A 16,234-nucleotide genomic window follows, 5' to 3' on the forward strand; every position below is an offset into this window, starting at 1 on the left:
CTAAAGGAGGTCACACTGTGATTCCAGATGTATATCTATATCCTATGATTACAAATTAATATGCTTTTCACTTTAGGTTCCATGCATTTGCTGAAAGGACTGATGAAGTGCTTGTGATGGGCCCTTCACTCAGTAAGAATGAGAAAGCTACCTTGTATTCAAGAAGACTGAAAGGAAGACTCCCTTTAGGTAAAAGTAAACAAAATAATGCTACCCCATTGACCTTAAAATCTTCAAATGCATATTTTTATCCAAGATTGTGTATCAAATATGGAAGAATAACAAGCTTTTTCAACAAACCACTACTGAAAGAAAATGCAAGGGTCATAGTTGTTTAACAAGAGAAGTGGATCATGCTAGATTAGATAGGAGAGTGTTTGCATATTTAACCATGAAAAAAACGAACTGATGGCCTCTCATCTGTGGAATTCAACCTGTGTCATAAACATTAAGCAATCTAAGTAGTTTAATCTGATGTTGAAAAGTATATGAGATAAAAGGCAGGGCTTAATATTAAATAAGAGTCTCCTAGAACAGAGCTTTTCAACCTTTTCACAGATTGTACCACTTTTAGGATATGGCAATATTCAAGTACCACCAGTCACCTAGCAAAGTGTCAAAAACTTGATGACCCCCCCAAAAAGGAAAAAAAATGATAAAGTACAGATAGTCCTTGACTTACAACAGTTCGCTTAGTGACTGTTTGAAGTTACTACAGCACTGAAAAAAGTGACTTATGACCATTTTTCACACTTATGACCATTGCAGCATCCCCAGGTCAAGTGATTTACATTTGGATGCTTGACAACTGATTCATATTTATGACGGTCACAGTGTCCCAGGGTCATGTGATCCCCTTTTGCAACCTTCTGGCAAGCAAGGTCAATGGAGAAACCAGATTCACTTAACAACTGTGTTGCTAATTTAACAACTGCAGTGATTCACTTAACAAATGTGGCAAGAAAAGTCATAAAATGGGGCAAAACTCATTTAACAAATTTATCACCCTCCTCCTTTAATATCTTCTCCTCTCTCCCCTCCTTCTTTTATATCCTCTCTTCTCTCCCCTCTTCTTTTATATCCTCTCTTCTCTCCCCCCTTCTTTTATATCGTCTCCTCTCCCCCTCCCTTTTCTCTTTGGTGCACCTCCAGCTGATTTCTCTCTCAAAGGCTACGCCTCTCCTCTCTTTCACTGTCCCCTCCTCTTTTCCCTGTTGTCTTTTTTTCTCTCCCTCTCTCACCAAAACCTGCTCCTTTTATAGCCTCTCCTCTCTCTCCCCCCTCCTCCTTTTCTCTCCAGGTGCGCTGGAAGCGCCAATCAGCTGTAGCTGCATGTGCTGATCCTGGGCTCTCAGCAGAACCCAGGCAACACTTCAAGCAGCTCCAGCTGACTTTCCCACAAGCCTGTGTGGCACTGCTGCTGCTTGACCTCATCCACTTTTACACTTTTTTTACAGTGCTTTTTAACCTGTCATACGCGTACCACCTGCCAGGTGCTGGTGTACCACCAGTGGTAAGCGTACCACCAGTTGACAAGCTCTGTCCTAGAATTATCACCAGGAGCTATGAAAACACAATTTGTCCATCTTACAGCTTGTTTGAGCTAATGCTAAAGCCATTGTATTAAAAGCTATTGAAAGAAAAAAGAAAAAAAATGATAAAAAAATGGAAGTCTGGGTTGGAGAGTCCAGAAGACATGTTCTTGTTAATGGGAAAATGGGTCATTCCAAACTCTATGGAATTCCAGCATTTCACCTGGAAAGTTGAAGCAAGTTCTGATGCACCACAGTTGAACCAGAAAAAAAAATCAGAATTGGCTCAGTTTCCTAATGTATAGGACTTGATGGAGCTAATCTGGGAGTGATGCAAATGTTATCTGTGAAAGTACTCTGAGAAAAACCACCCAAGAGTCAAAAAGAGAGAATTGGGGAAAACACTGAGCGGGTGTGGGCTTTCAGTTAACTCAGTGTGGAAGACAAATGCCAGTCCATACCAAAATGTTTGGTTTTTTCCCCTAAGGCTATAAAGATGTGTGATTATAAGGAAGCAAATTAAGCAGCTGCTCCTTATTCAACAGGACAGACTCTGAATGCCTTAATACAATGTTCTTGCTATGGGCATGTGGTAGGTACAGGTAGTCCTTGACTTACAATAGTTCATTTAGTGAGCAAAATTACCATGGCACTCAAAAAAGTGACTTATGACCATTTTTCACAGTTACGAGCTTTGCGGCATCTCCATAATCATCTGATCAAAATTCAGATTCTTGGCAACTGGTTCATATTTACCGTTACAACTGTTGCTGTGTCCCAAGGTCATGTGATCACTTTTTCTGACTTTCTGACAAGCAAAGTCAATAGGGAAACCAGGTTCACTTTACCACTGGGTTACTAAGTTATCAACTGCAATGATTCACTTAACAACTGTGGCAAGAAAGGTCGTAAAATAGAGCAAAACTCACTTAAAAATGGGGCATGTCTCACTTAAGAACAGAAACTTTGGGCTCCATTGTGATCGTAGGTTGAAGAATACTTGTATTAGCCTTCATGTTCCTTAAGGACTGCTTTGCTCAGTGCATCCAATAGCAGAAACTTCAGATTCATATGTATGTATCTACAGTGTGCATGGACTCAGTACATGGAATGTGATGGTTTAAGCTCCTACTGATTCACACAAGATACAGGTAGGCTTCGACTTACTACCACAATCGAGCCCAAAACTGATGCAGCCACAACAGTCTTAACTTATGAAATGTAGGGAAACCTGTCTTGATTGAGCTACTGCTGTGTATATTTTGAAATCATCATAGGTCTGCTTTCATACTTACTGGTACTTCGCAAGGGAGAAATTAAAAAAATATTAGAAAAAATTGCAGCAAGTTATGCTCCCTGATACTTCTGATGTGGGACATTTTGTAAAATATAATGTCATAAACAAGACAGAGCTAAAATGCTAAATAATAATGTAAAGAAATATTTTTATAACTTCTAAAGAAATTCACTGTTCACTTTGCTTTATGGGAAGAAAAAGATGTTATTTCAGTACCGTTTTCAGTTATTTCAGCAAAACACCCCCTATTTCCTGTGTTTTAGGGAAGAGTGAAATTAATATTTTTTCTGAGAAAGTGAAGTGGGGAAGATCACCTGTTTCAAAATAGAGATCATTTGTATATTTTCTAAGTCTGTTTTAAGTGAATGTGTAGAATTTCCAGAAGAGGAAAGAATTGCTTGCCAAATTGGGTATGTTAATAAAAAAACCTATCCAGAGTGAACAGAACTAAGCAATTCTGATAATGAACACTGTGATTTCACACAGATAATTTGCAAATGCCACTTATTTAACAACAGCTGAAGCAAATGTATTAAGATTGCATGTTTTTCAATTTTTTTTCAGAAGAAGTGATCTGGAACTTCTGCAAACACAATACTTTTCTAAAAATCATCAGCAGCTCTTTTTTTTTGAGTTGTTCAAGGATCCTGAGTAAAAATGATAGCTGATTTAAGAATCCTATTAACTTTAACAGGGGATCTATTTACAGGGATCTTTTTTCAGACTCCTGCCTTGATGTTGTAGCTTATTGTATGAAGAAAAGCTGCTTTATTTGCTATATTTTGCTTATCCATTCTTGTAAATGAATCTCTACAATATCATTTTGGGGGGTATTGGGAGTACACGTTTTATTACAGATACATCAGGGAACCATGGTGCTTTATTTTTGGCTCCTTAATGGTTCTAAGCATGAAATTTGCTTTGTAAGTTTTTGATAAAGGCTTGAAACAGATGCAATAGAAGGTGCAAAAGATTTGGAAGTGGGGACAGCAAAGTTTGTGCCATTATGGTTTCACTTCGGCTCAGTGATGGATTGTTATCAGCAATGGGGAAAGGCCCTAAGAAGGGAGGGTGGGAGGGATGATACAACAAATCGAACACGCAATGGCAGTGCCTAAGCTAGAAAAGATGAGTGCTCCCCTGATTGATTTACAGACAGTCCTCGATTTACAACAGTTCATTTACTGAACATTCAACAATAAAACAGCACTGAAAAAGTGACTTATGACCGTTTTTCATACTTATAACTGTTGCAGCATCCCGTGTTCATGTGATCAAAATTCAGACAACTGGCAACTGGTTCATATTTATGATGGTCACAGTGTCCCAGGGTCACGTGATCAACTTTTCAACTTTCTGACAAGCAAAGTCAATGGAGAAGCCAGATTCACTTAACAACCGTGTTACTAACTTAACAACTGCAGTGATTCACTTAACTGTGGCAAGGAAGATCATAAAATGGGGCAAAATTAATTTAACAATTGTCTTGCTTAGCAACAGAAAGTTTGGGCTCAATTGTGGTTGTAAGTTAAGGACTATCTGTATTAGATTTGTAAGGCTGCCCAATTCTCAAACCACTCTGAGCAGTTGGCATGATTAAAAGAACCAAAAAGGGGAAAATATTTAAAGAGAAAAGGGGTAAAAATATATTATTCTCTTTTTCCAAAAGGCCTTTTTATACATTCAGGGGCCGTTTCAAATTCTGGTTGATTCTGACAGCCAAGCTTTAGATGGTGTTTCTCTGTAGATTAAGGATGTCAGAATTCCTTATGAATGCTTGAATTTCTCTGCTAGGGATACTGCCTAATCCTTTATATTGAGCATAAGAGACTAATAGGAGTGGCCAGCCTATATGCAGCTCTGTGTGTGTGCGTGTGTGCGTGTGTGCGTGTGTGTGTGTGTGTGTGTGCGTGCATACCTCCAAGTCAGCTGTGACTCCTGGCAACTGCCTGGAGCAGTCCCTGCAGGTTTTTTTTTTTCCAAGATTTTGAAATTAGTTTGCCATTACCTGCTTCCTAGGGCTGAGAGAGAGTGACTGGTCCATGATCACCCAGCTAGCCTTGTGTCTAAAATGAAACTAGAACTCATGGACTCCTGGTTTCTAGCCTGGTGCCTTAGTTAGTACAGTACACCAAACTGGCTCTCATGTGCAGTAGCTTTTTGGCAGCATTTTTTTTTAAATCCAAGAAGCATTTACTTTCTTTAGTTGGCCAAAAGAGGAAGCATTATTTCTGATTGTTTAGAAATCACCATCATGGAGAAATTATAGATGATTTGAAACTGGTACAGTGTTGAGTCCGTGGCGGGAAGCAGACACGAGAAGCAGTTGAAGTTCTCAGTTTTCTTTATTCTGTGTTCAGCTTACAAGTAGATGGCTTCAGCAGCTCCCAAAACCTCCCAACTTCTTATATAGACATTTCCCGGGTAAATGCGATACTTTTTTTGCGCCAGCACCCGCGCATGCGCACGGCGCTGGCGACAGCCTGTCTGGTCCCGGGCAGCTTTGCACCTGCCCGGGACTGCCTGCAAACGCCCGAGCCGTTTGCAAGGCTCAGGACATAACACCCCTTTCCCCCGGGCTAAAACTACTACCAACATATAATCATTTATTTTATGCAGTGTTCTACTTCTCAGTGCTCCTATCGTTACCTGGCTTTTGTTTAGCCATCAATGTTATGTAATCCTCTAAGTATTTAGGAGACTTCTTTGCTCTCTGTGACCTGCTCAGCTCTGGGTTACTAGCATGAGTTCCCTGACTGGAGGGAGATGTGAGCCTGTTCTCCTTATTTTGCCTTGGTGCCTTCCAAGGACTGTGCCCCGATGCCTGGCCTGCTTGCTCGCCCACCGGGCTCGTCAGGCCAGGGCTTCTGTCACTGTGTGACCTGGTTGACCTGCCTAGCTGTAGACCCTCGGGCCCCTTGAAGTGATAGCCACTGCTGGGCGTCTCTGTTGAACCTCCTAGGTCCATCCAAGACCTGTCAGGAGGCTGTCCATTCCCTGAACCCCGTTCTGTGTCCGGGCTTGTGTGGGTTTCTGTACTTTCCCAAAACTCACTTACTCCCTGATTTGGGCTAGAGGTGTTGTAGTCGGGACTTGGTTCCTCGACCACCTCCCTGTATGTTTGACCCCCTGTAGGATTTGGGGTAAGGTCAGGCCAACCTTGGGAATTGTGTGCCAGCTCTCTTGCGGGGAATGATTTGTTGGAATGCCCCCGGGTATCCTCCATGACTGGAGTGCTGTGTGATGTGTGTGGAAAGTGAGTATGCCCCCGGGGTGACTCCCTGGCTGGAGTAGGCGTGGATGCCTGGTAATTAGGTAGGCTCATAGAATTCTTGTTCGGAGCTCTCGCGGAACCCTGGTATGGGCCGTTTGTAGCTCCATCAGTGGAGATGGGCAGCAGCTCGTGCCCTTCCCTTTGCTCCAAAGGGTCCCCCTCCCCCCCTGGAAAAGACCCAGGAGTCTCATCTGAAAGGGCCCGCCTAGGGCGGAGTTGGTCGATGTGCCGACGCAGGACACGACCGTTGTCCAGGGCTACCTCGTAGGAGAGAGAACCTGTGACCCTGGAAATAGAAGCGGGGACCCATGTATGACCAGGCCCGTAATTGCGAGCCCAAACCGGGGCACCCACAAGTAGTTGTCTAGGTGCCCGAGGATGTGAGGTAGATGAAGGCAGTCTGTCCGGATGCAACCGGTCAAGTTTAGTAGTAAGTTGACGCCCCCAACGAAGTTCAGCTGGGCTTCTCCCTGTAGAAGTGGACGTTGTGGTGCGATAAGAAAGGAGAAAGTCAGCCAACCTGTGATGCCAGTCCCCGTAGGTGAGTCTTTTCAATGCGTCCTTTGTGATGCGCACCATACGTTCAGCCATACCGTTGGTGGACGGGTGGAAGGGTGCAGACGTGGCATGACGAATCATGTTTGCCTGTAAGAAAGCTTGGAAATCGGAGGAAGTGAATTGAGGGCCATTGTCAGACACAATGACATCTGGCAGCCCGTGTGCAGCAAAAATCCCCCTCAGTACCTGAATAGTCTTTGCAGTGGTGGTGGATGAGACAGGTACAACCTCAAGCCATTTCGAATGGCTGTCAACAAGAACCAAGAAGAACTGGCCCTGAAAGGGTCCAGCGTAGTCAATGTGCACCCTAGACCATGGGGACTGTGTTTCCTCCCATCTATGCACGGGAGCTTGGGGCATCTCTGGTCGAGATCGTTGGCACAGGTGGCATGCATGCACCTTAGCCTCAATATCTTTATCTAAACCAGGCCACCACAAGTGGCTGCGCGCAAGAGCCTTCATACGAACAATGCCAGGATGACCCTCGTGGAGGGATTCTAAGAGCCTAGTCCTCATTGAGGTGGGAATGACAACTCTGTTTCCCCAAAGCAGACAACCCTGAGAAAGGGACAGCTCATTCCTTTTGGACCAGAAACTCTGAACTCAGGACTAGGGCCAACCAGACAAAACCCAGGAACGGACACGTGAAAGTGTGTGATCTGTACCTGATTCAGCGGCAACATCCCTGGCACTAAGAGGGAGCTCGGGCAAGGCTTGGATTGATAGAATGTTGACAGCTGGCGCAGGGTCAGCTTCTACTACTGGCAGAGGCAATCTACTGAGGCCATCAGCACGGCCCATTTCTTTTCCAGGCTTGTGGAGTAAAGAAAAATCATATGCAGACAAAAAAATAGACCACCTAAGCATTCTAGGGGAAATGATTTGGGGAGTCTGCTTACGTGTGGTAAACAGTCCCAGCAGAGGCTTATGGTCAGTGAAGACAGTGAAGTGCCTGCCATATAGAAAGTCATGGAATTTTTTAATTCCAGCAACAACAGCCAGAGCCTCCCTGTCTATCTGAGCGTAGTTGCGCTCAGCAGAAGACAATGTTCTGGAGTAATATGCAACAGGAACCTGAGTTCCATCAGACCTGAGGTGGCTCAGGACAGCTCCAACCCCGTAAGGTGACGCATCACAAGCGATGCACACAGGAAGGGACTCGTTGAAATGTGCAAGTACACTGTTAGAAGTGAGCAAAGCCTTGACTTTGTTAAAACAACCCTCATGCGTGTGTGACCACTGCCACACTGCTTGCTTGTCTAGTAGCCTGTGAAGAGGCTCAGCTACACTAGCTTTTTGTGGAAGAAAAGAATTGTAGAAATTCAGGAGGCCCAGGAAGGCCTGAAGTTCGGCCTTGGATTTTGGCCTAGGTGCTTCTAAAATAGCAGTCAGTTTGGATTCAGCAGGGTGAATCCCAGCAGCATCAATTTTGAACCCCAGAAATTCAGTAGAAGGCACCCCAATCATGCATTTGTCTTTTTTGAGCTTGAGGCCTGATTTCCTGAATCTTAACAGAACAGCTCTTAGCCTTTCAGCTAGAATGTGTATGGAGTCTCCTGCAATTAAGACATCATCAAAGTAGGGGCAAACCCCCGGTATGCCCCGCAGTGTGTTTTCCATTATGCTTTGGAAAATCCCAGGAGTGACATTCACTCCAAACTGCAGCCTTTTTACCTTAAAGGCTCCCCTGTGGGTCACAATAGTCTGAGCTATAGCAGCATCATCATCAACAGGCAGCTGTTGATACGCTTGAGCTAGGTCAAGCTTTGCAAAAACGCGCCCCCCCTTGAGGGAGGCCAGAATATGACTGACCACAGGACCAGGATAGGCATGTTGCTGCAATGCCTTATTCAGAGTGCATTTGTAGTCAGCACAAATGCGAATGTCCCCATTTGCCTTTAGAGGCGTGACAATGGGGGTCTCCCAAGGACTGTAATCAACAGGTTCTAGGATTCCCTGTTGGATCAGTTTGTCTAACTCAGTGTCAATTTTACTCTTTAAAGCAAAAGGGACCCTTCTTGCTTTAATTCTAATGGGAGTGACAGTGGGGGTCTAGCTTTAATGACACAGGGGGTCCTTTGAATGTGCCCAGCTGGGGGCTGAAAACATCTGCAAATTCTTTGCAGACTTCCTGTAGGTCGAGTGTTTGTAAACTGTTGAGTCCTGTGACGTGTATTCCCAGGGCCTCAAACCAATCGAGTCCTATGAGACTCGTTCGTTCACCCCCTACTACTAATAAGTCTAGTGGACCTTCAAAACTCTTGTATTGCACGTTAAGGGTGGCCTCCCCCTTAACACACCCTCTTGAATTTTGAAAATCTGTTAACACAATGTCAGAAGGCCTTAACTTGGCCTGAGTTCCACTACCGGAACAAATCTTCCTAAATGTATGCAAGGAGATGATTGAAAGGGCAGACCCTGTGTCTAGTTCCATAGTTAATGGAACCCCTTGTAGCTTCACCTTGAGTGACAGCTTTTTCTTAATGAGCTTGTGTGTGCCTGTCCTAAGGATGCTTCTTCGCGAAGCGCAAAACCCTACCCTATTCTGGCTGGGGAATCTGGTACCTTTCAGGCGCAGTTCTTCCGGAGGTTGTACCTTTCGTCGGCCCAGACACACAGCTGCAATGTGTCCTTGTTTGCCGCATGCCCGGCAGGTAGCGGAGCGGAACTTGCAGTCGGTTCTCCTGTGGCGACCTCCACAGCCTATGCACTTGAGCGGAGCTGAAGAGCTTCCCTTCTGTTTTTCTTCCGTCGTGGGGTGGAGACGGTCGACTTCCTCGTCCGGATCCTCCTCGGAGTTTCTTTGGACGTCTTCCTGGTGCACGGATGCAACCTCTGGACTGTTTCTGATCGGCCACATGTTCTTGACAGCGCCGCCTGCTGCTTCTTCTGCGGTGACTTCCCTTAAGGCATCTTGGTAGGACAATTCTTCTTTAGCGAAAAGTCTCTGTTGTAGATCTCGATGCCTTAACCCGCACACGAATCGGTCTCTCAGTTGTTCTTCGAGGTCTTTGAACTCGCAGTGCTTGGCGGCCTTCCGTAATGCGGCGATGAATTCTTTGGCCGACTCACCGGGCCGTTGATCCCTCTGCTCGAAGGTGTGGCGCCATGCGATGACGGACATCTTGGGGTGGAAATGCTCCTTCAGTAGCTTCTTCAGATCTGCGTAGCTGACAGACTCTACTGGAACAAGTGCTGCAAGGTTTTCTGCGATGTCGAAGGCGTCTTGACCGCAAACACAAAGCAGGGTGGCAGCCTTCAAGCTCTCTTCCCTCACTTGGTTTGCCTTGAAGTAGTTCTCCACCCTGGCTACGTATGACTCCCACCACTCTGGATGTGAGACGTCGAATTCCGAAAGCCTTCCGATTTTCGCCATCTTCAGAAGACGGGTCTATCAGCCAGCCTACCCCCGAATGCGCACTGGATTGGCGGGTAGCTGCCGAGTCGACGCCGTTCCGCCGCTCAGGACTCACTTGGGTAAGCTTACACTTCTTCCTGTCCAGGCGGTGTAAGGCGATCCCACCTTCGTCGCCAGTGTTGAGTCCGTGGCGGGAAGCAGACACGAGAAGCAGTTGAAGTTCTCAGTTTTCTTTATTCTGCGTTCAGCTTACAAGTAGATGGCTTCAGCAGCTCCCCAAACCTCCCAACTTCTTATATAGACATTTCCCGGGTAAATGCGATACTTTTCCCGCGCCAGCACCCGCGCATGCGCACGGCGCTGGCGACAGCCTGTCTGGTCGCGGGCAGCTTTTCACCTGCCCGGGACTGCCTGCAAACGCCCGAGCCGTTTGCAAGGTTCGGGACATAACATACAGAGTCAAGAAACTTTGAATAAAATGAGTTGGCTATACAGTTAGATTGCAATGCTTTAGGAGAAAGCTTTTTAAACCAGAGGTTCTGTTTTAACTGTTTTTCAAACATGGATACATCTAGGTCAGAACAATCCTCCCTTCCCCTGGAAAATAGTTGGCTCATTAAGGAGCAAATTCTATGGGTCTTTGTTGTTTGAACATAGCCTGCCCTGCTTGATTCTGAATAGCTGAAAAATAGCTGAAGTAGCTATTTTTTTTATTAAAAGTTTTTAAAATTTTACAATAAAAACCCCTTCCCAAATCCCCCCCAACCCTCCCCAAAACCCTCCCCCATTCTTCCCAGAGCTGAATACAGGCTTAACTAGAACATAAAAGAAAAAAAATTTTTTTAAACCCAAATAAACCTTAAACCAATATCATTATACTCAATAAACAGATTATAACATACTTTAACTCCATTATATATAAAAAACAGAAAGGAAAATAAAAAAAAATAAAAAGAAATAAAGAATTAAAAAATAATAATGATTACACTTCTAAATAAATATCTTAAACTTTAAATATAAATTATTCAAAAGCTAGATGGTATTTTTTTATATCATACTTATATTGTATAAAATTTATCCATCTTTTCCACACCAAGAGATACTTCTCTTGCGATTGATCTTTCAAGAAAGCCGAAATTTTTGCCATTTTCGCTAAGTAAGAAACTTTAAAAAACCATTCTTGCAGAGTAGGTAAAGATTCCTTCTTCCAATATTGCCCTATTAACAACCTAGCCGCAGTAATTAAATTTAACATTAAAATGATCTCTTTGTCATCACAATCCGAAACAATACCCAACAAAAACAATTGTGGAGTAAATTTTATCCTTCTTTTAAAAATTCTTTGAATATTCCACCATATCTTAATCCAAAAAGCTTTTATACTTTTACATGACCACCAAATATGATAATAAGTGGCATCCAAACAACCGCATCTCCAACATCTAGGCTGCAGGTTTGGATACATACGAGACATTTTTTGTGGATCAAGGTGCCATCTATAAAACATTTTATAGAAATTTTCCCATAAATTTTGGGCTTGTGTAAATTTAACATTCCTCACCCAAATAATCTCCCAAGTGTCTAATAGAATCGGTTCATCAAAATTTTGTGCCCATTTAACCATACAGTCTTTAACTAACTCTGCTTCTGAATCCAATTCTACTAACATACCATAAATTCTTTTAATATGAGTTCGACTTTGATCTCTAATTTGTTTTAACAAATTCTCATCCTCTCTAAACAAGCCCACCTTGTAATCTATCTTCCATCTTTCCGATAGTTGTCTATAGTGAAACCAAGAATAGATGATGTTTTCTTGTATTAATTCATCCATAGATTTTAATTGCCAATTTTTACCATCCCACTTAAGTAATTGGGTATAAGAAGTGGTATCCATCTTAACTCCTCTCCTTATTCCTTCTATTGCATGCCATGGAATAGCCCATAGTGGAATTCTTGAATCACTTCTATAATATTTCTTCCAAACCCGAAGTAAAGAAATTCTTAAAATATGAGATTTAAAAACCCTATCGACCTTTTTATTATGAATTAAATAGGCATGCCATCCAAACAGTAAATCCCATCCTTCCAAAAGGAGTATATCTACATTTGTTAAATTAACCCAATCACTAATTAATGTCAAAACCACGGCATCATAGTACAATTTCAGATTTGGTACCTTGAGTCCACCTCTCTCTCGTATATCTTGTATAATTTTAAGTTTTACTCTTGGTTTTTTCCCTGCCCAGATAAATTTATTAATACCTTTCTGCCACTCATCTAAATTTGCTTCTTTCTTTAAAATAGGTATCATTTGAAATAAGAAAAGAAATTTTGGCAAAACATTCATTTTAATCGCTGCTATTCTCCCCAAGAGGGACAATTGCAGCTTTTTCCAATTATTCAAATCCTTTTGTATTTTAACCCACAACATTTCATAATTGTTTTTATACAATTTTGCATTAGAAGCTGATAAAATAACCCCCAAATATTTTACCTTATTGACAACCTCAAAACCTGTCGATCTAACCAAAGTCTCCTTATCCAAATTAGTCATATTCTTAGGCAATATTTTAGTCTTATTATTATTAATTTTAAAACCTGAAACTTGTCCGTATTGATTTATCAGTTGTAACAACTCCGTTACAGAATAAGTTGGTTGAGATAATGTAACAACTAAATCATCTGCAAAAGCCCTTAATTTAAATTCTTTTTTATTAATTTCTATTCCTTTTATCTTTGACGATTCCTGAATTTTAATCAATAAAATTTCCAAGGTTAACACAAACAGCAATGGGGACAATGGACAACCCAGTCTGGTCCCCTTTTCAAATGGAAATACCTCTGATAAGCCTCCATTAACTATAAGTTGTGCCGTTTGTTTTTGATAAATAGCTCGAAGGGCCTGTAAAATTTTATCTCCAAAATTCATTTCCTCAACCAGTCTTAACATAAATTGCCAATTTAATTGATCAAAAGCTTTTTCAGCATCTAAAAATATCAATCCTGCAGAAATTTGATTATTCTTATCCAGATATTCTATTAAATTAATAATTTGTCTAACATTATTTTTCATATACCTTCCAGTTATAAAACCAGTTTGATCTATATGTATTAATTGGTTCAACACAATCATAAATCTATTAGCTAAAATTTTCGAAAAAAATCTTATAATCCACATTCAAAAGAGATATAGGTCTATAATTCTTTGGTAACGTAAGATCTTGATCTTCTTTTGGAATCAAAGATATAAAAGCTCTGCCCCAAGACAAGGGGGTCTCTAAACCCTGTAATATATTATTAAAAAGTTCCCTTAAAGGTTCTATCAACTCATCTATCAAAGTCTTATAATAAATTGATGTCAGTCCATCAGTGCCAGGTGCTTTACCTAATTTTAATTCTTTAATTGCTGTCACAATTTCCTCTGTAGTAATTAATCCATTAATTTCTTGTTTCTGATCTTCTGTTAGTTTAGGAAAATGAGCATCTTGTAAATATTTATCTATATCTAAAGCCTGTACTTTCCTGCCCATATATAATTTTTATAATAATCTAAAAAAGATTTCTTAATCAATTCCTTCTGAAATACCAATTTACCTTTATAATTTATTTTATCTATAATTCTCGACTTCTGTTTCTTTCACAATTGATAGGCCAGCCATCTCCCTGGCTTGTTAGCATTACAAAATGTGTTATGTTTCATGTACAATAAGTTAGTTGCAGTCTGATCTGCCATTAATATATTAAATTGCGATTTGAGCAATTTTATAGATTCCTTAGTCTTCTCATCTGTAGGATTCGAAATTAAAACTTTTTCTTTTAATTTAATCTCATCTTCCAACTCCTTACGTTTCTGCACCTGTTTCTGTCTATGAATCTTATTCATTTGCATCAAAACCCCACGCATATAAGCTTTACCTGCATCCCATACCATTGACATTGAAGTACCCTTATGCATATTTAAAACAAAATATTCCTTTAAATGCTCTTTAAGTTTCTGAACATTCATTTCTTGCCTAAACAAATTTTCATTCAACCTCCAAGATCTTCTCTCCTCCTTTTCAGTAACCAGTTCCATCCATACTGGACTATGGTCTGTCAATGTCCTTGGAAATATCTTTACATTCTTTACCCTAAAATATAAATCCGTTGTAATAAAAAAAAGTCAATTCTTGAAAAAGATTGATGTCTATCTGAAAAGAAAGTGAAGTCTCTCTCTTCCAGATTGTGTTCTCGCCAATAATCTCGCAACTCCCAATCCTCTTTCTAATAAAAAAAAGCCTTAGGTAATTTAGCCTGTTTAAAAGAAGTAGAAAGTCCTTTTTTGTCTCTACATGTATCTAAAACTCCATTCCAATCTCCCATCAATATAACAGATCTATAATCCAATAAAATCAATTTTTGATATAACAACCTATAAAATTGTTCCTGTTGTTGATTTGGTGCATACAAACCTACTATAAGTATTTTCTTACCATACAGTCCAACTTCAATCATAACATATCTCCCTTGAGGATCAGAATCTACTAAACAAACTGATAAATTTTGCTTAACATAAATAACTACACCCCCTTTTTTCCCAGGAGCAGAAGATACAAAATGAGATCCCAGTCGAGCATTAACTAAATATTTTTGATCCTTAGAAATAATATGCATTTCCTGCAAACAAATAATATTATTATGCTGCTTCAAATAGTGAAATATTTTCTTTCTCTTTTGAGGGGAATTAAGGCCATTAGCATTCCATGTCAGGAGCTTTACCATCTCTCTCATCCAAAAGCCTAGAGAAGACTGCTTGAAGATCTGCCATTGAAGATTGTACCGAAGATCTCTTAGGTCTTGCTCCTCCCACAGGCTCAGAAACAAATTCTTGTAAAACTTCTTTGACATCTTTCTTCTGTTGTTCCTTTTCCTTACGTCTATGCGCTGCCCGAGTCATTCTTTGCTCTTTCATTTCAACTTGTTGAAACCACTCTGCCTGTGATTTTCCAGCTTTCATCAACACAACTTCTTCAGACTGCTGGTCAACCTCCTTCCCATCCAAAACTTTAAGCATTATAGGTGATGATGAGCGTGCTCCCAGGACCGAAGTATAAAACTCCTTTGCTTTAAAAACAGTATTAAGTCTATAACGTGTCCCCGCATGGCTCACCACTATTCCAATCGGAATATCCCATCTGAATGGCATTTGCCTTTTTTTTAGTTCCTCTGCCAGAAAAGCAAATCTTTTCTTCTTCTTAAAATTTTAGATGGGATCTCCTTTAAAATTATAACATCTTGTGCAGCAATCTGGAACCTCTTGTTATAAAAAGCTTGTATAATTTCATTGCGCAGAGATCTTTTCCCAAAGTAAATTACCACATCTCTTGGCAGATTTCTTTGCTTTGCAACCCAGGAGTTGACTCTAAATATTTTTTCAATTTCTCTAGATATTTCCTCTTTTTCTCTGTCCAAAATCACAGCAAAATCATTTACTACAATCTCTCTCAGATCTTGTTGCATATCCTCTCTCAGGCCCCTGATTCTTAAAGCAAACTCCATCTCTCTATATTGGGACATAACAATTTCATCTTGTGAAATTTCCACCTTTTTTCCCATTCCTTCAAACTTTTCCTCCAAGACCTCCACCTTGTCTGCAACTTCTTCAACTCGAGAATCCAATTTTTCAACCACAGAAGCAAGTCCTTTTAAAGCCAAAACTATATCTTGCCTCCAAATACTATTATTCTCCACTAAAAGCTCTTTCATTTCACCTCTAATTTGAGATATAGCATTTCCCATTATATCTTGCATATCTTTTACCGTTATTGGTTGCAGGGGAGGAGAAGATGGTGGTATGAGTTTAGGTTGTTGTGCTGGTAATATCGCAGGAGAAGAAGCCACCTTAGGTACTGTAGAAGTTGCTTGACGCTTTGAAGCCATTTTCAAAAATTTTATTTCTTCTTTCCTCCTTCTTAAAAAAAATACTAAAGATACAAGAAAAATCCCTTAAAAAAGTAAAAAAAAAAAAAGGTTAAACAGAAAGGGAAAATAGTCCTCTTAAAACCCAGATCCACCTTCAAAAAATCAATATAAGTAATCAAATCCGTTCCGTTCCGTTCCAGTCACTTAAAAAAAAAAAAACCCTGCCGATCGCCATTTTACTTTCCCTTTCAGCAAAAGAAAAAAAGGGAATAAAAATAAATCTTTAAACTAAAAGCCCAAATAAAATAAAA

The 16,234-nt window shown here is 40.8% G+C and overlaps 1 protein-coding gene across 8 annotated transcripts in view; it reads left to right on the top strand.

The window, feature by feature from the left end:
• Positions 1–16,234, top strand: part of VWA3B (von Willebrand factor A domain containing 3B) — a 129,406-nt gene that overhangs the window by 34,104 nt on the left and 79,068 nt on the right. For all 8 annotated transcript variants that reach the window (XM_039340655.1, XM_039340654.1, XM_039340660.1 and 5 more), the window contains one exon: positions 77–189. In XM_039340655.1, the coding sequence (XP_039196589.1) occupies positions 77–189 (113 nt within the window). The remainder of the gene's footprint in view (positions 1–76; positions 190–16,234) is intronic.

The sequence above is a fragment of the Crotalus tigris genome, unplaced genomic scaffold (assembly GCF_016545835.1).
Source record: "Crotalus tigris isolate CLP2741 ecotype Arizona unplaced genomic scaffold, ASM1654583v1 scf7180000017753.6788120, whole genome shotgun sequence".
In the NCBI taxonomy this organism is placed as follows: domain Eukaryota; kingdom Metazoa; phylum Chordata; class Lepidosauria; order Squamata; family Viperidae; genus Crotalus; species Crotalus tigris.